This window comes from Crocodylus siamensis, chromosome 2, assembly GCF_052110815.1.
Source record: "Crocodylus siamensis isolate JL-2025a chromosome 2, ASM5211081v1, whole genome shotgun sequence".
In the NCBI taxonomy this organism is placed as follows: domain Eukaryota; kingdom Metazoa; phylum Chordata; order Crocodylia; family Crocodylidae; genus Crocodylus; species Crocodylus siamensis.
In genome coordinates, this window is record NC_143396.1 from 126,175,070 (window position 1) to 126,197,576 (window position 22,507).

Consider the following 22,507-nt stretch of genomic DNA (forward strand, 5'->3'; position numbering starts at 1 on the left):
TGTACAGTAAAAGCTCGGTTATCTGGCATCCCCCCGGAATGGGGGGATGCCAGATAACAAAATATGCTGGTGACTTTAGCATCCCCAGCCGCCGCTTTTTCCACTGCGTCTGGGGTGTCCCTCCACCCCTCTCATGGCATCACTGTCCCTCCCGCTGCATTGCTTCCCCTCCTGCAGGCCCCACAGGGCCCATAGGACAGGGAGGCAGGCCCCACACAGCCCCATGCAGCCTGTTAGCCACTGGGCCGTGGGGGCTCGGCAGCGCAGGGTGTTTTGCCCCCAGCCGTGGGGGCTCAGAGAAACCAGAAGTGCCATGGTGGGCACTTCCAGTTTCACTTTATCTTACAAGCTGGCATGCCGGTTAGTAGAGCATACCATCTTGAAAGATGCTGGATAGCTCAGCTTTTATTGTATAAGTCTTTCATCACTATGTAATAATGGAGGTTGATTGTTTTGCTACATTTATTTTTCTTTCTTCATTTTGTTTTCAAATAATAGCAATTACATTATCAGTACAGGATCAGTACCAAAGAAATAATAATACAAAATTTACATGATATATTTCTACAACACTTCTGATACATAGGAAAATAAGTTATTTTTACTCCAATACAGGGCCAGGCTTTCTAGGAAAGAAATTCCCTAACTACGAGAAGGCAAGAGTCTTAATATCTACTTGTATTACAATTTTAGAGCCAAGATTAACAATTCTAAAAGTGACACTGAATCCCAAAAAGCATGGGTGTCAAACTCATCTGACTCAGGCTGGATGAGTGCTGCCATGTCAGTTCACAGTCCATGGACCACCCCCACCCAACCCCACATGCTGGATCCAGCACATCTGATGTTCATCTGGGATCCATGCCACATACAGTGCCCATTGCAGCTGATCTGGACCTATGCTGCATGCATTGGGGAAGGAAGCCTGAGGGTAACATGGACCCTGGACTAGCCAGAGTGGGCACTGAATGTGACATGTGTCCAGGATTGGCTGGGGTAGTAGTGGTGGTAGTGGGGTCTGGTCTAGAGCACTATGTGCCTTGGAGGTCAATTCAGATGCTGGGGCAGCTCCTGGGGCTGGCTGATGGGGCGCTGCAGGTTGTATCTTTGACACCCCTGCTATAAAGAATAAAACTCCAGGTGTGCTTAGTAAAAAACTTAAGCAGTCATCTGAATGGCTACTGACATACTCAATAAAATTTTCCCTCCACAAAAAACTCACAGGAGGATAAAACAAATTACTATTTAATAATAATAATAATAATAATAATAATAAAATAATAAAGTATAGCACATGTATTTTATCCTTAATCTCAACAGCAGAAAAACTGAAGATGTTACTAAAAATTAGCAAGCTAATTCTGCTGATAGATTATAACAATATACTTTGGATTGGAGTAAATTATTCGGGAGTTCATAGCTTTTTTAAACAATGCTAGAGCTCACAATACAGGATTTATTTGATTTACGATAGCAGAGAAGAAGTAGCTAGAAGAACTCAGAGTTTGGATGCGCGAATCCAAATAACTGTTCCTTCCCTCTTGCTTCTACATTATAAAAAATAATAATTAAAAATGTCCCGAAGGATGGGCCCTTGAACCCATATAAACTACAGCAGCACCAGCAGCAGCATGGTGACAGAGTATCAACAACTAGAGATATGCTATAAAAGCCTCAAGATCTATTAACAGTTTTGAAGGCACAGACTGTTATAAAATTATGGCAAAATATTGTAACCAATTCTTTATTTTGGGTGCAGAATTCTGGCATGCTTAGAGCAAGATTTAAACAAAGGTCATCCCAACCTGTTACAGACACCTGAATAGCTGCTACACAGAAGTCAGCAAAAGAAGAGGCAACATACTAAGAATCCAGGTCTGGGGACAAACAGCTTATGTGCACTGAATCTATCTGTCGCCTTTGCACCTTACACCTATGGGCACATGCTTTGGGCTTCTCTTGATACTTAGCAGATAAGTCAGTGTCTGTAAACTCCAACACTTGTGCAGCCCAGACAACTTCAACAGTTGTAAAGCATAAACTCGTGAAGCTGCAAAGTAAGCAATAACTGCAGCCAAATATAAATGGTTAGCTAATACTTACTGATCTAAAGTTATATACAAAAGGCAAACAGCAATTTCAATTTGTAATAAACATTAAGGTTTTCAGCAATGCACTGCTATTTATCACTTCAGACGGAGACATGCAAGTAGATCAATTTAACTTCACTCTTACAAGTTCAATGGAGCTGTTCATACAAATAAATTGAGGAGAGTGCATGTGTGTGGCTAAGCACAGAGGTTCAAAAAGCCTGAGGCAGAATCATTTCAATCTTCACAGGTTTTTCTAAGCTGGGTAGATTGAATTGATAACAAACTGAACTGGTGTTCAGTGTTTGGGTGGCCAAGACAGGCAGAACCTGGAGGCGCTTACATGCACCACCCTTCATGGCCAATTGTCTAAGGCTGCTAAACCAAGCCCAGTATGGCACAGGAAGGGGTGCTGGATGCTGCCTACCTGCCTCCACTGACAGCTGCAGGAAGGAGAGAGCCAGCAGAAAATATCTCCCCAGCCCTGCCTCTGAGGGGTGGTGCAGGGGAGGGGAAGGGGAATGCACCACACAGCCCTGGCCCCCCAGCTGGCATCTGTCTGGCATGGCTAAAGCCCCCACCAGGGGGACTTTTCACCCCCTGCAGCCTGGCTAGCAGGGCTCCAACTGGCTCAGCCCCACTCCCTCCCCAACCTCATTCCTGACAGAAGGGGGCTGGGAATGCACACGCCCAGCCCAGCACTGGCACCCCACAGCTGGGGTCTGCCCGGTGTGGGTATTTCTTGCTTTCCCACAGCCTAGCTCACCAGGCTGGGATCAGTGCATCCCCATCCTCTCTTTCACCCCCAACCTCCGACAGGGGGAATGCACAGGCCTGGCTGGCCCCAGACCACCCAACAAGGGGCTGCCCAGTGCAGAGGCAAGGGGAATTCCACTGGGAGCTTTTCACTCCCCTGGAGCTCGGCTTGCCGGGCTGGGATCAGCTCAGCCCAGCCTCCTATCCAGCTCCTGCCTGGGCACAAATGCACTGACCCAGCAAGGCACTAGCCTCCCCATCTGGGGTCTGTCTGGTGTGGGGGGAAATGAGAAGGAGGGATGAATGCACACCCTCCCTCCAGGGGATTTTTGCTCCCCTGCAACTCAACTTGTCAGGCTCGCATGGGCTCAGCCCCAGCCCCTCCTCAGCCCCCCTGCTTTTGAGAGGTAGGGAGGTGAACACACCAGTCTGGCCCGTTACCGGGGTCTACCTGACACGGGGTACTGAAAATTCCCAGCAGGGGCTTTTCATAACTCTGCAGCCTGGCAAGCCAGGTGGAAATTGACTCAGTCCTGCCCCCTCCCCAAGAGGGGGTGAAGCCAATCCCCACTTGGTTCATCAGGCTGCAGAGTTATGAAAAGCCCCTGGCAGGAGCTTTTACCACAACACGCTGAGCAGACCCTGGCTGGGGAGGGGGAGTGCTGGGTTCCTCCGTTCCCTTCTTTGCACCACTGCCTCTCACAGGTGGCGGGGGCGGGGGCAGGGAGAGGCCGGGACTGAGTCCATGCCAGCCTGTGGAGGAGAGAAAAGCCTCCAGGAGGGTGTCCTCCTCATGGCAGGCAGACTCCTGGGGGGGGCCAGTGCCCAGCTGGGCCGGTGCATTTTCCTCCCTACACCCCGCCTCTCACAGGTGGGGGTTGGACAAGGGGTGGGGCTGAGCTGATCCCGGCCTGGCAAGCCAGGCTGCAGGAGAGTGAAAAGCTCCCAGTGGGGGCTTCCCTCCTCCTGCTCTGGGCAGACACTGGCTGGGGACGGTGGGGGGTGTCTGATTTCAGGCCGAGCCAGTGCGTTCCCCGTCTACCCCACCTCCTCTCTCAGACAAGCTGATGCCAACTCCACTCACCTGGCTGCTGTGATGGAAAAATACCACTACTGGGGCTTTCTTTCTCCTTGTCCTATACAGACAGGGGGTCTAGAGGGGTCTGGGGGTCTGTTTCCTTGCCCCTCCCCATCCCACCAGGCTGACAGGTGCTAGCAGGGAGCAAAGGCTTTAGTACCTTAGCTCTGTGATAGCTGGGGGAGGGGCCAGCACTGCTCTGCTGGAGCAGACTGGGATGCTGAGGACTGTGAGTTAACTTGAATCTGGAAGGGATCTGGGACAGAAGTTCAATAAACCAGTTTGACCTCAGTCAGCTAAGTCTGATACTACATCCATCCAGGTTTATCTTAAACCAGTTTTGGCCATTTTGAAACCAGTTTAGGTACACTGAACTTCCATCCTGTTACAGGTTTAGACCAGTTTTGGATCATCTAATCTGGTTTATGTTTAACTTCTGTCCCTAGCATGTGTGTGCATGTGTGTGTGTGTGCACGCACACGCGCACACACAAATTGGGTCTAAGACTCGTTTGTGTATGTAATAAAAGTGGAATTCCAGGCTGAGTATCAAGTCTATCTCCTTCTCTTACAGTAATATCTCCTCTCTATTGGTTCACTCTCAGCTTTGGTATCACGTTTAAATTGATCTTCTCCTTTTCTTTTCTGACTGACAAAGAGTATGGGAAAGCGTGATTTTGTAGCTTCTTCTAAAAGTATGGGGGGGGCAGGCTATTGCTCTGCAGTGCTCAGCAGCTGTTACCCTGGTACTGTCAAGATGGCTTTGAGCAGCAAATGTAGCAAAACTACTCCAGCTTTAACCCTGCTTCAACTACAGTCAAAGTTAGGGCAATCTAGTTAGCTTGTACTGCTACAGGCTGATGCAGGTTAATAGCTGCTGCACTACAGGGTAGAAGCTCTTCTTCCCCTTTTGAAGAGGCTACAAATCTGTGTTTGTCCATACCCACTGCACTTTTTATCTTCACGTCTCTGGTCTCACCTTGCCGCTCTCATTCAAGGCCTAATTTGCTGTGCTAACACCATCCTCCTGACCCAAACATTTGAATTTCTCTCCTACATTCCCCAGTGGGGACATTACTAAAGTTCCCAACACCGCTGCATAAAAGCATCATTTCTACATTATCATGACTGTCACCCAGAGTCAGGCTGCAGTAAGCCTTTCTTTCCTTTCTCTGCATCCTCCCTCTAAATATACTCCTCTCATGAACCTTTATCATCTTGAAATGCTATGATTAAGAGCAGGACAAAACCCTGCTACCCCTCTCCACCAGATGGTCATCAGTTGATGTACTTTAAGTATCTTCTTTGTTTTTAAAGCTCTTTGGAGCAGGACCCTCTTCCTTAATGTGCTGTTTACTACAGGGAGTGGTAGGAGCATGCAAGAAATACCCAAGAAGACATTATCTTCCCCCCTAACTCTAATGAATTCAAAACTCACTTCCTAATGCCATATTTTCTTGCATATAGCATACACCTTCCCCACCCCTAATTCACCTGCTGTAAATTGGGATATGCATTATAATCAAGGAAATATAACACCAGCAGATTCTGTTGCTTATGCATCTTCCAAGGGAAAGTGAAAATAACACTGCAGGTGCTGCACACTAGCTGCTGCCTCTGGATACTTTCTCCCCACCTCAGCAGCAGCTCTTGAGGAAAGATCTTTTTTCCTTCATTCTGCCTTTGAAAATCAGGGTGCGTATTTTATTCAGGCGCATGTTGTATGTTTAACAAGAGTGACTTTATGACCAAAAATTCCCATCTTTAAATAAACAGTAATGGAAGGGTGCAATTTGTTTGTAAGTATAGCTAAATACTGAAATAAACCTATATCTTAATGCTTAAAGTTAAAAGTTGAAAGGACATAATTACTTACCCCAATATTAAAAGTCCCTTTAAAATAGTCCAGATTTGCTTGAATGAAGCAAATGTTATTTAATCCTAGTTCATCGCTTCTGTCTTTAGCACGAACCAATGACAACTCTTTATTTTCTATTAGCACCACCTGGATTTTGCATATAGAAAAATATGTCAGCTATATTAGTTTAAAATCAAAGTATCCAGATACTATTGCAAAAAATACTCTGTTTGAACACAAAAATCTGCACTTAATTCCTTGGCACTCATCTTGAGATGTCCTCCAAAGTGGCATGCTTGAAAACAAATAGAAATGGAAGGGATCCTATGCCTGTTAAATGTCAAACAATTAATGAACACTTTCATTTTCTGAACACAATCTCTTTTCTCAGTCAAGCCCCAGGTTCTTTGGGATTAAACTAAACCTTTAACATTCTAACACTTGCAATCTTTTTAAACTTGAGGTACTCTGCTGGCACACGCTGGTTTTCATGTGCCTGAATCAGATTGTTTCCTCACCCACAAAACACCTTTCAGGTGAGTAGGAAAAGTGGGGTATTACAGACAATCCCTTAATAATAACAGCTTCAATTCAGCACAAAACTTAGGCAGATGCTTCAGAGCTTTTCTGAACAGGGGTAGGTTCAATCATGGGCCTAGCTGAGCTTGTACTTAAATACCATGATGACCTGGACCAAACAAGTGGATGATAATGCACTGAGGACACAGCACTAGCACTGCTGCTAGCATCTTTGGAAAACTTCATCTGAACTATCCTTTCGAGAGATGCTGCCACAGTTTTGTCTCATAACAAATACTTTACATATGTCAATACAGAGAACTCGAGGACAGAGCACACTGGTACGCAGTTTCTACCATATCACAGATTTTTAAGAGAGTTCTAAATTCTCGAAATCTGAAAGAGTGTTGTGTCAAGACATTTTATTCAGCCCTCACCTGGCAAGATGGCAGCATGTGAGCAAGAACAATTCCAACATGGCCCTATAAAAAGCAAAGCAAAAAAATCCCAGTGTTATTCTTCAATCCCACATGCAGCACTCCACAAAGTGACAAAGACTTTGAAAAAAGCTCCAGTTTCAGAGCTTGTGTTTTGGCCTCTTTTCTGGTTGGTAAAAAAGCAACAGAGATAGCACTTTATAAAGAAAAGATATATTACCCCTCCACTGCAAAAATCCACAATCACATCTCCAGGTTTACTGAGGTTTGTCACCATAGCCACCAAATTGTTCAGTTGCTGCTGTTTCCTCAAAGCACGTTCGCTGGACATCTTTCCTGAGGATGACAAAGGAAACAGATTTACTGTAACTCTTTTAATATCATTTTTGCAGTATTTGTATACTTTTAACTATCCTGACAATTTAGGCTGGGATCTTCAAAAATTCCTAGAAGATTTGAACTCAGTCAATATTTTTTAATTATTTAAACCATGTACCTCATTTACTTAATTGGAAAATCAAGTTTTCCCCTCATTTAGCATGAGGCAGCGGGGGAAGGAGGAGGTGGGAGAGAGACAGGCAGCTGTTGCAGTTCTGGCCCCAAGCCAGGGTTGGGGTTGCAGCTGGAGCTGCAGCTGGCATGTGCCCCACCCACCCTGCTGCTTCTGCATACCCCACTTCTCCCCAACACCCCCAGTCTCCCCACCCCTGTATTGCTTCTCTCTCCTACCTCTCTCTCCTTCTCTGCTGCACTCCTCCTTACCTCCTGCTCCAGCCCAGCCCCATAACAGCAGCGCTGGCTCTGTGCCCCTGCTGCTACATGGCTGGGTTAGAGCTGTAGTTCTGGTCCTCTGCCATTGCTATGGGGCTGGGCTGAAGCCATGCTCTGTGCCCCAGGTTGCACTAGGGACAGAGCCTGCTGATGCCAAGAAAAGGTAAGGGGGGAGGGCAAGGTGGGGGGAGAGAATTTGGAGGGGCAGATGGGAGGAAGGCGGGGCAAGGATCTGAGCTTGAAGCGGGCAGAAGAAATGTGGAGGGCAGAGGAAGGGGAAACAGGGGAAGGGGGAAATTGGGGCAGCCTGAGGCTGTGAGAGGAAGATATGAGGGATAAGTGGGGGAGGGGGAAAGGTGGCAAGGGGCAAACTTCTTGCCTTTCTCATTGCCTGCCCCTACCACCTGCTCCCCACTGCCTGCCCCATTACTGCACTCTCCTGCCCTACCAAGTGCCCCCTCTACTGTCTGTCCCACTGTCTGTGCCCCACCCCTGCCCCATTACTGCGCCCACCACCACCTGGGGGGGTGCAAATTTAAGATGAACCTTCAATAATTAGGTTCCATACGTGGAAAATTATAATACATCTATAAATTTTCCATGTTTAGAATCTAATCATTGGGAGAGTCATCTTTCATTCAGGGGTCATCTTGTATTTGGGTAAATACAGTATTCAGCATATAACGGAACTATGTCTTCAAACAGTTTTGGTTAAGGCAGTGTTTCCCAACATTTTGGTTCCAGCAGCACACTTACTGTGCCTCTCCCATCCCATGGCACAATGGCCAAAAGCAGAGGAAGGTGGAGGGGTGGCAAGAGACTGGGCACGGACCGGGGGGAGAGGGTCCGGATGTGGAGCAAGGGGAAGGGGGGCGCAGTTGAACACAGAGCATGGATCCAAATCACTGGCTGGAACCTCGCCCCTTGTCTGTCTGTGTGCCCATGGTGGCAACAGGTGGGGGGCATGGCTCACCTGGACTTGCCTCGCAGCACACCTTGGGAAACACTGGGTTAAGGTACTCAAATGCCTTCATACCTGGACACTTAACTCAAAAACGTATTGTTACTATAAATTAGGGTTGGCAAGTCACTCAATTGACCAATCAAATATTGTCAGCTGACCAGCCAATTGACTGCATATTTTTGACCAGTTAAAGATTATAGCAATTTTACCTCAAAAATGACATTTTCTTTGTAGTTTTCTTGACATAAATATGATTTTGTAATATTTTTGACACATCTTTTAATGGGAAATTGGTGCTTTTTCTACGTATTATGTGGACCTGTTGGCAATTTTTTACAATTTTTTACTAATATTTAACCAGTCAGCTTACCAAACTGTATTTGACCGGTCAAATACTCAAACCTAGTATAAATTGTAAACAGCACCCCTGAGAGCTTTAACCTGACATTTACTTTTGCCCCGTGAATTATGGTCAGAAGCAGAGCTGGGACCCAAATGAAATCTTTCCAGAGTAAAAACCTGTGCATTCCTTAGCACCTTGTAGTAGGCATAACCTGCTGCTGCATACTACTTTTTATTATAAGTCAGCAACCTAAAATCTTGAGATCCAAATGGCAGTCATGGCTTCAGTAGCACTGGGGGAGGGATCAGACAAAAAAAAGGTGATTAAGTCCATGAAAATAGCTTTCTGAAAGATAATGGCGCCATTTAGTCAGCGTGTACGTATCTCCAGCATACTATTTGCATAGGGAGGCTAACAAATTACTGAGAGGTTGCTACTTGTAAAGATGAAAATACTTTGAGCATTCTGATTTCTTAAAAAAAAACCTGTGTTAAAGCCTTGTTTGATCAAGTCAGAGTTAAAAATAGTATGCAACTTCCTAGAAAGGATAGTAATAGTTTAAAAGTTACTCAGAGCAATAGGGAAAGTATTATTTTAAGAACTGTGACCAATTGCAAAAAATTGTATGTTTATTTCTTTTTTTGGTGTCATCCTGATCCCTGAAACTCCATCCATAACACACTAATGAAAGGAAATGGCTTTGCAATCCATTTCTATCTTGGATAGAACCAATTTCCTTGGTTTTGCAAAACAATCAATCTAAGCTGCTGCTGCTTTTGATGAAAGGACCTCGGTAGTCCCTTGGCATGCAACTTACCCATTGTGGGTAATTTTCTCTTCCCAGCCTGGTTTCATTGAAACTTAAATGTCATACCTTTTTTACTGTTGTTTAGGCACCGTCCATGGTTTTTTGCACAACAGGGGACTTGATTTCATATTAAGGAAGAGATTTTGAAATGCAAGCATTTTTAAGCTAAAAAGAATGCATAAGAAACTCTTCATAGTCTCACCAAAAGTGGTAGTTGTGATTTATAATTTTAGAACAATCTCCAGGCATATTGTTTCACTCACTAAGCTAGGCATTTGATTATTTTTTTCTTTTAGCCTAAAGCAATAAATCACCTTCCAGAAATTTAATTGAATTGTACATAGAAACAACAAAACACAAATTACATTTCTGTGTTAGGAACGCACTGCTGTGCTTTAGAAAAACCCCCAACGTGACTTCAATTCTCAGTGATGTATTGCAATGTTTAGTAATTCTTGTTAGGAAGTTTAAAAGATTCAATGCAACCTTCAAAATACAAAAAAAAAGAAGACATTTCTCACACGTTTAGTAAGCTTTTTGTAAGTCTTATAATGTTTAAATCTACACACTTTTCAGAGAGAGACAAAACTGCAAACTTTCTAAACCAGGTCCCTGTGATGTTTGCCCTATGCTGGAACTGAAAGTGTTGCGGTAGTGGCTTCTCTGGCTCTGACACAGGATTCAGGATGGGAGCTGGAGCCATTGCTGTGTACCACCACACCACCACCGCATGCTCTGGGTCAGAGCTGGAGTTGTCACTGCCACTGCTTCCCCATGGCTCATGCTGGATCCAGCCCAAAAGGAGACCTGCCATCCAGATCCAATATGGAGCATAAGATGAGTTTGAGAACCTTGCTCTTCAGCATCTACTATTTACCAGTGTCAGAGACAAAACAGTGGGCTAGATAAACCTAGTTTAGTCTGACCTAGTATGGCACTTCTTATATACTTATGTTAAATATATGTTCTTTTCTAAGTTAACTATGGAGCTATTATGGTGACAATCACTGGAGAAAATCCTATAGATAAAATAAATTTCCAAACAGAAAAACAAATGGTAAGAGACTATTCAGCTTCAAAATGTGCTACTGTGACTTCATCCTCATAGGTAACGAGTGAAGTTTAATCCCACTCAGGTTGTGTGGGGACAAATACAGAGAAATGAAAATCTAATTGCTCTCCCCATCTGTGAAGCAGTGAAGGGAACATGTCTGACAGATGTCTGGCATTTCAGTATGTGCTCCAAAAGCACAGGAATGATAAATGCCTATTTCTCATTAATTACAAGGTATTATATTCCTTTCTATTTCAGCTGCAACTGAAAATGTACTTTAAAAAATTGCTGGTTCAAAATGGAAAGGGAATACCCACTGGCTAGGACAGAAGTTACACGTAAAGTGGTTTAAGTGATCGGAAACTGGTTTAAACCTGTAACAGAACAGAAGCTCAGTGCACACAAACCAGTTTCAAAATAACTGAAACTGGTTTAAGATGAGCCTGGTTGAATGTAATAACAGACATAACTAATTTGGGTCAAAATGGTTTATGAAACTTCTGTCCCAGACCCCTTCCTGGTTCACGTTAAATCACAGACCCCCAGCATCCCAGCATGCTTTCCAGCCCTGGGCCCGCCCTGCCCTGTGCAGATCTGGGGGCAGATGCACCTTCCATCCATCCCCCACCCGCACCCCCACCCCCTGTGCCCTCCCAGGATGCACAGAGGAGTAGGAGCCTTCCAGCCCTGCCAGAGAGCAGGGCTGGCCCCACCCCTCTCTTCCCTACCTGGAGCAGTGAGGACTGGCTGATAAGGGAGTGGAGGGTGCAAGCCCAGCTGGAGATGCAGCCCAGCCTTGGTGTGGGGACTGCTCTCCAAAGGCAAGCCCTGGTTGGGGTCTGGGGCTGGGGGGAGGGGTTAAACACCCCTTCCCCTGCTCAAACTTCTTGCTGGTTGCAACTGTGAACTACAAATCCCAGAGGCACCTGAGAGCAGGACAAAGAAGTGATAAGCAACCCTGCAAAGCCCTGCTTCTGTGATTGTCGACTGCAAATCCCAGAGACCTGGGGGCAACAGGAAGAGAAAGTGAACACACAGCCAGAGAGCTGTACTCTTGCCGCCTCCCCCCCGCCCCCCAGAGTCCTTGGGTATGTCTGCATTGCAGCCAAAAATCTGAGGGTAGCTTATGCCAACATACCTCCACTACTTTTAAAACTAAGATAATTTGATTACTGAAAGCAATGCACTGGTGGTAGAAGAGAGCTCGGAAAAGACTAGGCTTCTGAGTATTTACCCAGGGCTTGCAATGGATATTGCATCCAACACTCAACGCCATATTGCCACAGCTATGCAGCTACTGGTTTCCAAGTTTTAAACAATGTTCATGAACATCAGTAATGGTTATGACCACAGCACAGAGAACACTCTTTGTAAAGCATGGTGTTTAATTATTCATTCCACTCTCTTTTGGTCTTTTATTTACATGTCAGGGGTGATGATGGAGCCATGGTATCTGGTTTGCTGGGCTCCCCATAGGTTGAGAAATTTGGCAGTGGAGGAATGATAGCAATTAATATGGCCACCCTCCCCCTGCTGCCAAATTCCCCGATCCTAAGCCCAAGGGCACATGTGGCAGGTTGGGACCAGACCATACCTCCTTGCCTCCATGTGGCCAGGTTAAGGCTCCTTCTTCCCTGTTAGCTGGGTCAGACCACTTTCTCCTGCAGGGCTGAGCTGCACCCTGCCCTGCTCTGTGTGGCTGAATGGGGCTGCACCTGCCCTGGGTACCAGATTGAGACCACCTGCTGGATCTGGCCCATGGATGGACTGGCCACTGCCCATCCAGTCTTCCAGGCAAAAAAAGACAAAAAGCACTACTGACATGCATGTAAATCAGGAGAATTTTTACTGAAGTTAGTGGAGTTCCACCAGTGTAAAAATAGTGTAAGCGAGGAGGCTAATCAAGCCTTCTGTCCTTATGGTGATGGAACTGAAGCTATTCTGAGTCAAGACAATCACTTTCTCGCTAAAGGCTAATTTTCTTGAAGGGAAAGGTACCCTTATGCTCCAGGCTCTGTTTTATAGGCACATCTGGGGAAATATACCAGATCTCCAACGCTTTGCACCAACTGCTTAGGATACTCAACCTCAGGGTCAGGAATTAACAAAAGCAACAGGCAGTAGGCATATAAACCAAGAATGGACAAGAGCAGAGGTATGGAGGCACGCTGTCTAGCCAATTCAGGACTGAAGTGTAGATTTGATTATGGCAAATTACCCAAATTCTATGTTTACGTCTATGCTGACTAAAAAAAGGTAATGACTAATACACACCTAACTTTAAATAAGCTAGGAAGCCAAACTCCAGACCTTTTGTCTATTTTTCCACTTTGAGCTAACTACTGTTACAAAAATGCAGAAAACGATGATCAGTATTTCCCTAAGTAAAACAGCCGATGTATACCTAAAGACTTTCATTTATTTGGTATGGTGACTTTCAACTGGAGTCTCACAGCATCCTTGAGTGCCACAGGATCTTTTTAAGAGTATGCAGGATGCCACTGAATATTTGCACTGTTACGTGTGCAAACACCTATGGCTTGATTCCCAAGATACACCCAAAAATTTCAAATTGGAATTCATGGGCGTGTCTACACATGTAATTAATTTGAGGCATATTGTGCTGGAGTTTACTGCTTCCAGGTGCCACATTTGAATGTGTACCCGGGATTGTAGCATGTTTAGCCAGGGTGGAGCAGCCCCAGCTAGTACAGGGCCTGGGGCTGTTTTGACCTGGCTCAATCAGGAAGCACTACTTCACAGTCAGGGTGGCTAGGATCTGGAACCAACTTCCAAGAGAGGTGGTGCTGGCTCCTACCCTGGGGGTCTTTAAGAGGAGGTTGGATGAACATCTTGCTGGGGTTGTTTGACCCCAGTACTCTTTCCTGCCATGGCAGGGGGTCGGACTAGATGATCTACTCAGGTCCCTTCCGACCCTAGAAACTATGAAACTATGAAATGTGCGGTGGAGGGGCTGCCTGGGTCATGAGGATACTCCAGTATAGGACTAGCTGTGAGGCAGCCTTGCACTGAAGCATTTTCGTGCCCCAGCCAGCCCCATCAGCAACTACACTGTGTTGCTGTGCGGTAAAACACTCTACTGCAAGTCATAACTCCTAGAAAAGGAGCTGGATATAAAGAAAAACTTCATTGCAGTTTGTGTAACCAGACCCTGAAATAGACTCCCAACGGGGGGGTGTAGGCACCAACCCTGGAGGTCTTCAAAAGGAGACTGGATGCACATCTTGCTGGGGTTATCTGACCCCAACAGTCTTTCCTGCCCAGAGCAGAAGGGCTGGACCTGAGGATCTCATGAGGTCCCTTCCAGCCCTAAACTTCTGTGAAACTGTGTGAAGATGGTATAGGTATTTACAAGTACTAACCAGTGGCAGAGATTTATTTTATTGCAACCTAATAGGGCTGCATGTTTAGATGGTGAGACATTTACTGTGGAGCTAATTAACAGGGATCCTGGTTTTCTGCTTCCCATGAAAAAACAGAGAATACCAGATTTCCCCTTTTTATCAGAGAAAACGTGGATTTCTCCTTTTAGCAGAGAAACCCATGGATTCCCTGCTTTTGCAAAGAGCTCTGAAGGCTGGTTGAGCTCCAGCCTGGAAGAGGTGTTTGCAAACAGGGCGGAAAACCCCCAGCCCTGCCTAGGGGGAAGGGGGAGAGGGAAGGATGGAGCCTGGGGCTCTCAGTCAGCCACAGCTCTGCTCAGCTTCACTCTTCACTCCTGAAGCCTGAGGTCAGTGGGGCTTGCAGGGGACTGGGCACCCCTCTGGCAGGGCTGGGGGGTTGGAGGTCATGGCTGGAGGGAGCCAGGAGCCGGCTCCACCCCCACCCAAGCAGGCAGAGCAGTGGGGGAGCCGGCTCCATGCTGCTTCTGCTGCAGCTGCCTGCTCTTGGGGGCAAGGAGCTACAGACTTGGTTTCCTGGCCCCAGAGCCCTGGCAGCTGGGGGCTCCCTCCAGCAGGGCCGGGGGGCAGGGCTGTGGGTGGGGGCAAGAGGCACAAGGAGGCTGGTGTGGGGGCAATAAGGGGCATCAGCAGGGTTGGGAGGGCTTTGGGGGCAAGTGAGGGGCACCAGCAGGGCTAAGGGGAGCTGTAGGGGGCTTTAAATTTTAATAACAGATTTTGGGGGGGGGATTTATCAGAGAATTTGAGATTTTTTTTGTCAGAGAAAACTAGGATCCCTGCTAATTAGGTAAGTCTGCAGTAAATATCGTGTGTTGATCTGCCCACTAGAGAAAACATTTTCTGACCTGTTGTGTTCTGAGTTACTTGCAAATGGGAGATAAGCTCTATTATTTTTCTGTAGTAAAAAAAAACAAAGCTAAGTGCTGACATTTTCCAAGGCATGCCTTGAATCTAAAAAGATCAAGAATAAGTGACCTTCACAGAACCTAGAGGTAAACAATATTTATTCTTGTTTAGAGCAAAATGAGACAAGTAAACTTTAATGTTTAATCCTACAAGGTAAAACCTTCTTGAAAAATGTGACCTTTCCCCCCAATACACTGCAAAACGAATGAAAAATATTTTTCCCCTTTTTAAGAACTCTGCTGACATTCTGCCATACATGCCTACAAGTTTCTATTTTTCTTTTTCATTTAGGGTCACAACAAAAATATTTCTTTTGGATTCATGAACTGAACATTATTATCCATCCAGTTCCTGTCAAGAACAGCATTAAAGTCTCAATAATCTTAAAGGGCACGTGGTCTGACTCAGAGAATTACAGGGGGGGTGGTTTACCACACTGGAAAACTTTCATTTTGACATCACATTTTTTCAGCATTAGGCCACAATGTAAAGAATCCCTCGGTCTTCAAAATAGTTTTTCCATATACAGAATTCCATGGCAGCGCTCCTCTGTTAGATAAGTAGCTTACCCCTGTTTAATTTTAAAATCATCACCGCACATTGGCTCCACTACACTGTGCCCATTTACAGTTTTATTAGAAGTCTCATATTTAAGAGTTTTCCTAAAATTTCAGCTCTAGATTTGTACAAATATGTGAAGCACTTGGTTTTCATTTAACAAAAATAAGACAAAACAAAAACTCCTAAATAAGGAGAAAAGATTGAAAACGTAAGCCCAGTGAATACTACTGGTTCAGTAGTCAGGCAATAAGTCAAACAATAAGAGAGCTGTAAATGCATTATTTTTAATAAATTACATGATTGTGAAACCAGGCTCATGACTTGGGAACACTTGCCAATACTATATGCCTAATTATTTCTTAGCATACACCTCATTTTTCTTCTACCATGAGGATGGAGAGTTCAGCCATCTCTGGCAATAAATACATGTTTGATCAATCAGCTAAATACTGGGATGGGCTCCACCTTTCCCCTAAAGGTAAGCGTGTGTTCTCTTCTAGGTTGGTGGACCTCCTCCAGCGGGCTTTAAACTAGGCTCGTTGGGGGAAGGGGAAGATGAGGGTGGAGGAAACAACAGACTGCCAGACCAAACAGCACCCACAACTACAGCCCAGCCCAGACCAACGAGCGAAGCGAATAAACAGGTAAGAGATAGGGGCCAGGGTAACGCTGGGACTAGGGGGTCAGTACACACACCCACAGGAGGCCTCAAATGCCTCTACACAAATGCTCGTAGTATGGGTAACAAGCAGGAGGAACTCACCCTCCTGCTGGCTGACACCAGCCCGGACATAGTGGGGATTACGGAAACGTGGTGGGACGCAACGCATGATTGGGCGGTGAATGTCAAGGGCTATAGGCTGTACAGGAGGGACAGGATAGGAAAGAGAGGTAGGGCGTGGTGCTCTATATTAAGGAGGAATACAGATCCTCGTCAATTAGCAAGGAGTCAGGGGAGGGGCACTCTGAAGTGCTTTGGGTTAGAGTACAAGGCAGTCAAGGGGAAAGGGACTTAACGGTGGGAGTCTACTACAGACCTCCCAACCAGGGAGAAGAGCTTGACCAGGAATTCTTGGGTCAGCTCACAGAGGTAGTGAAGGCTAAGGATGTGGTAGTCATGGGGGACCTGAATTTCCCAGACATCTGCTGGGAAGAACAGTCAGCCAGGTCTGAACGCTCACATAGGTTCTTGGCCAGAGTGCAGGACCTCCATCTAACCCAGGAGGTGCACAGCCCCACCAGGGGAGACGCCTTGTTGGACCTAGTGCTGGCCACGGGTGATGACCTGGTGAGGGGGCTGCGGGTGCTCGACCATCTGGGCGACAGCGATCATCGCCTGCTGGAATTCACCATCCAGCGCAAGGTGGCAAAGGCATGCAGTAGGGCAGCGGCCCTAGATTTTAGGAGGGCAAACTTCAACAAGCTAAGGAGGATAATTGGAGAAGCGCTGAGGTCCCGGAGGGGAGGGGAGCCAGGTGTCCAAGGAGAGTGGTCGCTCCTTAAGGAGATGATCCTCCAAGCCCAAAGGAAGGTAATCCCAACGAGGATCAAAGGGAGCAGGAGAGCACACAAGCCTCCATGGCTCACCAAAAGCATCCGGGAATGTCTCCTTGCTAAAAAGGAGGCTTACACCCAATGGAAAGAAGGGGTCATCACTAGGGAGGACTATTCTGTAGTTGCTCGGGGATGTAGGGGGGGTAGTTAGGAAGGCCAAGGCAGAGATGGAACTGGGACTAGCTTCCCAGATCAAGGACAATAAGAAGTCCTTTTTTAAATACATAGGGGGTAAAAAGAAGGTCCCGGGTAAAGTGGGGCCCTTGCAGGACGCTTGGTCGTCACACCAGACGGCAAAGCTAACATGTTTAACGATTTCTTTGCCTCCGTCTTCCTAAGTAGGGACCAGAACAGCCACCTCCCTGCTGGGACCCTCGGGCCCCGGGGGAGGCACACCTGGGCCACGGGTTAGCGAGGATTTAGTTAGGGAGCTTCTGGAGGGGTTGGACGTATTCAAGTCAGCTGGCCTGGATGATCTCCACCCTAGAGTTCTAAAGGAACTGGCTGAGGTCATTGCAAGTCCCCTGGCACAACTTTACGAGCACTCGTGGTGCTCTGGTGAGGTACCGGAGGACTGGAAGAGGGCCAACGTGGTCCCCATCTTCAAAAAAGGGAGGAAGGAGGACCCGGGAAACTATAGGCCGGTTAGTCTTACCTTGATCCTAGGCAAGCTGTTCGAGAAAATTATGCTGGCAGACATCCAGGAGGGGCCAGCAAGGGACTGCATTCTTAGGGGCAACCAACATGGGTTCATCAGTGGCAGGTCCTGTCAGACCAACCTGGTGGCCTTTTACGATCAGATCACCAGATCATCAGATGCAGGGGTAGCAGTGGATATAGTAATGCTGGACTTCCAGAAGGCTTTTGACACTGTCTCTCACCCCGTTCTCATTAAGAAACTGGGGAGCTGTGGTATAGACACCCACACAGTCAAATGGGTCGCCAACTGGCTGGTGGGCCACACCCAGAGGGTGGTAGTGGATGGGTCCTTCTCAACCTGGAAGGACGTGGGCAGTGGGGTTCCGCAGGGCTCGGGCCTAGAGCCCGCGCTGTTCAACATCTTCATCAGTGATTTGGACAAGGGGGTAAAAAGCACCCTCTTCAAATTTGCTGATGACACTAAGATGTGGGGGGACGTGGGCACACTGGAAGGATGCAACAGGCTACAATCAGACCTAGACAGGTTACAAGGGTGGGTGGACGAGAATAGGATGGGTTTCAACACAGACAAGTGCAAGGTGATGTACCTCGGGAGGAACAACCAGCACCATACCTACAGGTTAGGGAACTCCCCTCTTGTCAGCACGGAGGCGGAAAGGGATCTGGGGGTCATCACTGACTCCAAGATGAACATGGGCCGGCAGTGTGGGGAGGCAGTTAGGAAGGCCAACCGCACCTTGTCATGCATCCACAGATGCATCTCGAGCAGGTCCAAGGAGGTGATCCTCCCCCTCTATGTGGCACTGGTCAGGCCGCAGTTGGAGTATTGCGTCCAGTTCTGGGCGCCGCACTTCAAGAGGGATGTCGACAGCACGGAGAGGGTCCAGAGGAGGGCCACTCATATGATCAGGGGGCAGCAGGGCAGGCCCTATGAGGAGAGGCTACGGGACCTGAACCTGTTCAGCGTCCACAAGAGAAGGCTGAGGGGGGATCTTGTGGCCTGTTATAAACTAGTCAGGGGGGGATCAGCAGACATTGGGGGAGTCACTGTTCCCCCGAGCACCGCCAGGAGTGACCAGGAATAACGGTCACAAGCTGGCAGAGGGTAGGTTTAGGTTAGATATCAGGAGGCGCTACTTCACAGTCAGGGCGGCTAGGGTCTGGAACCGGCTTCCAAGAGAAGTGGTGCAGTCTCCTACCCTGGGGGTCTTTAAGAGGAGGTTAGATGAACATCTTGCTGGGGTCGTTTGACCCCAGTATTCTTTCCTGCCATGGCAGGAGGTCGGACTAGATGATCTGCTCAGGTCCCCTCCGACCCTAGAAACTATGAAACTATATAATGAAGAGCCTCACTAGGATTACTGAAGAAATATTTGGTCCTTTATGAGGTTATCTGCACAACAATTTCATGTCCAGCATGTATAAGCTTGCAGAAAGGAGGTCTGAGGGGCAGGAAAATCAGTTTTCTTATTGGGACAAATATGCTTTCTCAAAACCAAACCAAGGAGGCAAAGCATGTGAGGTAAAGAAACTTATTTTCGGCTGTGGTTTGTTCCAAATAAAACAGTGTCCACACTGAGAATACAGCAAAGTGATCAATGGCAATGTTTTGTTATGACCCAGTACACGCACGCACACACACACAGGGAAAAAGGTGAATGCCTAGGTAGGGGTCTCAGCAACATCCTGTCCTTGGATTTAAGTATCTACTAGTAGTTATAACACAGTCTGCCCCCAAAGCAAAAATCATGCCCTTCAGAAACAAGTTCTGACGCTCATGAACAAGCTGTTTCTGGATCTAAGAAGTGGGTGAATCTATCAGAGAGAGAGAAAAAAAAAATCTAGACTTGCTGTTGGTCCTCTGGAGTGACTCTGCACATTTGGATCTGTGTCTATGATGGCATACAACCCTTCATTTTTTGGGGATGTGTGGTGATGGACAAGCATCTTGAATGTTCCCCAGCTTTGTGAAGTAATGCTTCCCTGGCAGCCTACAGTGGCCCTGTACTAAAAAAAGTAGAAATGTTTGTCTCTAGCAGTCATCCCCTGATTACTACCAGATTACATTTCTGTAAATGTCCAACAACTCTCATAGGGTCTGACTGTTGAATACATGAAAAACAGCTCAGTATTGAGAGTAACAACTTCACAGATTGGTCTGTATTTAATGAACCAAATGCATAGTTAGAATGAGCATTGCATTTGATGGGAGATTATACTGCTACAGACTGCCAAGAATAAACCTAACTCTGACTCTGAAAAACGATCTTTCTCTGTTGCTTAAATAACAGAAGCGTATGAGAGGGAAAAAAAACTACACTACTTTGTGTGTTTTCAAGTCCTGTCCAGACATCGTGATCTAACTTTAATTGGAGCCAAAACAAATTCAACCTGACATTTTTATGCAGTTTTAGAGGCTCATAATATATATATAAAATTAACTGGACTGAGGCATGCTTCCATCTGTTGCAAAGGCTCTGTTTCAGAAGAGTTAAAAATTCTACTGTACTTGGTACTCGTAGGAATATCCCTGTTCAGGACAGAAAGAGAGCAGGTGTGATACTGGAATTAGTATTATTCACATTAATAAAGATAATGCTCATCAGAAATTCTTACAAATAATCTATTCAGTGCAATGTTGTTTCTATTTAGCAATCTAAGAAAGTTAAATTTTTCGAATAGGTGAATTTTCTGAATATCTCTCATGGGTCAGAAAATGGAAGTAGTTATGCTTTTGTACAGCTATTTTGCGGTAAGTAATTATTTAATAAATGTTCATTTATAATGCAGAAATAGCTCTCTTAGTTATCACGTGGCACCAGTATGAAGGCTATAAACATCATCAAATTTGCATTTTAAAGCAAAACTATCAGGGTTGCATATCAGCGGCAACTGGAACAAAAATGCTTACAAACGGCTGCCCCTTATTTGGCTCAGCTGTAAATGAGTCCTTGGAGAGTCAAAGGTAGCTAACTGGTTGGATGACTGTGCTCATCCAACCAGTTTTGGGGTTTTTTGCAAAAATCTAGCTGGTCTAATAAAAGATAAAGATATCACCTCTACCACGAGTTCTGATTCCTTTTGCCTCCGGACCAATACAGCTACAACCTGGATATCCAAACAGGATGGTAACACAGCTATTTCAGGCTCACCATTTTAAGGTGTGATAAAACTCTACAGATCCAGGGTGCACCCAAAGAAAAACTATAGGTTTCTGTAAGCCTGAGGGGTTAACCTCCTCTTCAGTCACTGCTAGCTTCCCCAACCAGGGAGATTCATTCCCCCTCTCCTCACAGGGAGACCTGTCTTTAGCCACCCTCTAATGATCACTACCTTCAGAACATTTCACGCAGCGTCTCCAACCTCCCCACCTACCTTCAGGGGAGCCAAAGAGCCCTTCAGAGCGTTTCTGCCTGTGCATCTGTGAAAGGGGTTTTGTCTACTTCAGCACTTAGTATAGAACCTGTGTAAAAATTTTGGCACAACCTTGCTGTTGAGTCACCGCTGCCTTTTGTGATGCCTCTGTCAAAAAATGTATGGACCACTTCCCCCTCCCGTGCCAGAAAATATAGTCACACAAGCAAATTGCCAAATGTCACTGGCTCTGTGACAACATTCTCTATCACAATCCCCACTTGCCAAAATACAATTTCTCCCATAATGTAAGAAAGATGGAATGGGACTTCGGATTTCAGGCCATGAGCTGAACTTCCTCAACTCCAGGAGTTTTGAAACTCAACTGTAATCCATTTATAATACATTACAAAAATGGACTGTAATGTCTAACATTTAATTGGAGCTTTTTGTGGGGCCCTTATGCAACAGATTTGGCACAGAGGTGCAAAATTTACTTGACTAAGGAATCTTCCATTTCCCCACAAAAAATTAGTGAAACATAAGTCAAACATTTTGCACTGTGCTATTTATTTACAAGAACATATCTTATAAGCCACCTTGTTGCTTTAGTTTTTGCCAAAAAACAAGATCTTTTATACAGCCTTCTTCAGATAATCAACCACTTCCTTTTGCATTCTTGGAGCAGTATTTTTGGATATCAGTTACTGGACCTTTCTGCAGTAGTTAACTCAGCGTCTCACAGATCCAACCACATTCAGCCTCAGACAGCTTCATGTGATACTTTTATTTATATGTTTTAGATGGTGCCCTTCCCAACAAAGGTTCACAGCAATAGAACAACATGTAAAGCAAGTGGAATAAGATATTAAATAAAATCTCTCTAAGCCAGTGGAGGCCAACCTTTTTGGCAGGTCTGCCACAAATTACCCTACACTCTCCCAAAATGTCACTTAGTCTCCTTTTGCTGCCCAATCTGCTGCTCAGCTTTCTGCTCCCTTCCCTATCTGCCACTGTGCTGCCTGGCCTCTCCCTGATGTGTATTGTGCCACACACAGAGGTTGCCTGTGCCACTTCTGGCACATGTGCCACAGACTCCCCATCCCTGCCCAAAGCAGGATCCCAGCTTAGACTTGCTTGCTAAACAGTTGCCCAAATAGGAACATCTTATAGTGCTTCTGGAAGATGTCCCAGCTCTATCTCTAGTGGGCCTCAAAAGGAAGGGAGTTCCAAAGTTGATGAGCAAATACTGAGAATGACCTCCCCTGTACTTTTAACAAGTGAACTTAGTGCACTGATTATACTAGAAGGAGGCAGCTCTTGGCTGACCTTAGGGCTCATGATAGGGCAGAAAGTAGAGGGTCATTTCTTAG

At 46.1% G+C, this 22,507-nt stretch overlaps 1 protein-coding gene across 5 annotated transcripts in view; it reads right to left on the minus strand.

Annotated features, from left to right (window-relative positions):
* Positions 1-22,507, minus strand: part of GSTCD (glutathione S-transferase C-terminal domain containing) — a 157,072-nt gene that overhangs the window by 23,082 nt on the left and 111,483 nt on the right. For all 5 annotated transcript variants that reach the window (XM_090036759.1, XM_090036762.1, XM_090036761.1 and 2 more), the window contains exons 6-8: positions 6,958-7,073; positions 6,738-6,782; positions 5,800-5,928 (exon numbers count right to left, since the gene is read on the minus strand). In XM_090036759.1, the coding sequence (XP_089892885.1) occupies positions 5,800-5,928; positions 6,738-6,782; positions 6,958-7,073 (290 nt within the window). The remainder of the gene's footprint in view (positions 1-5,799; positions 5,929-6,737; positions 6,783-6,957; positions 7,074-22,507) is intronic.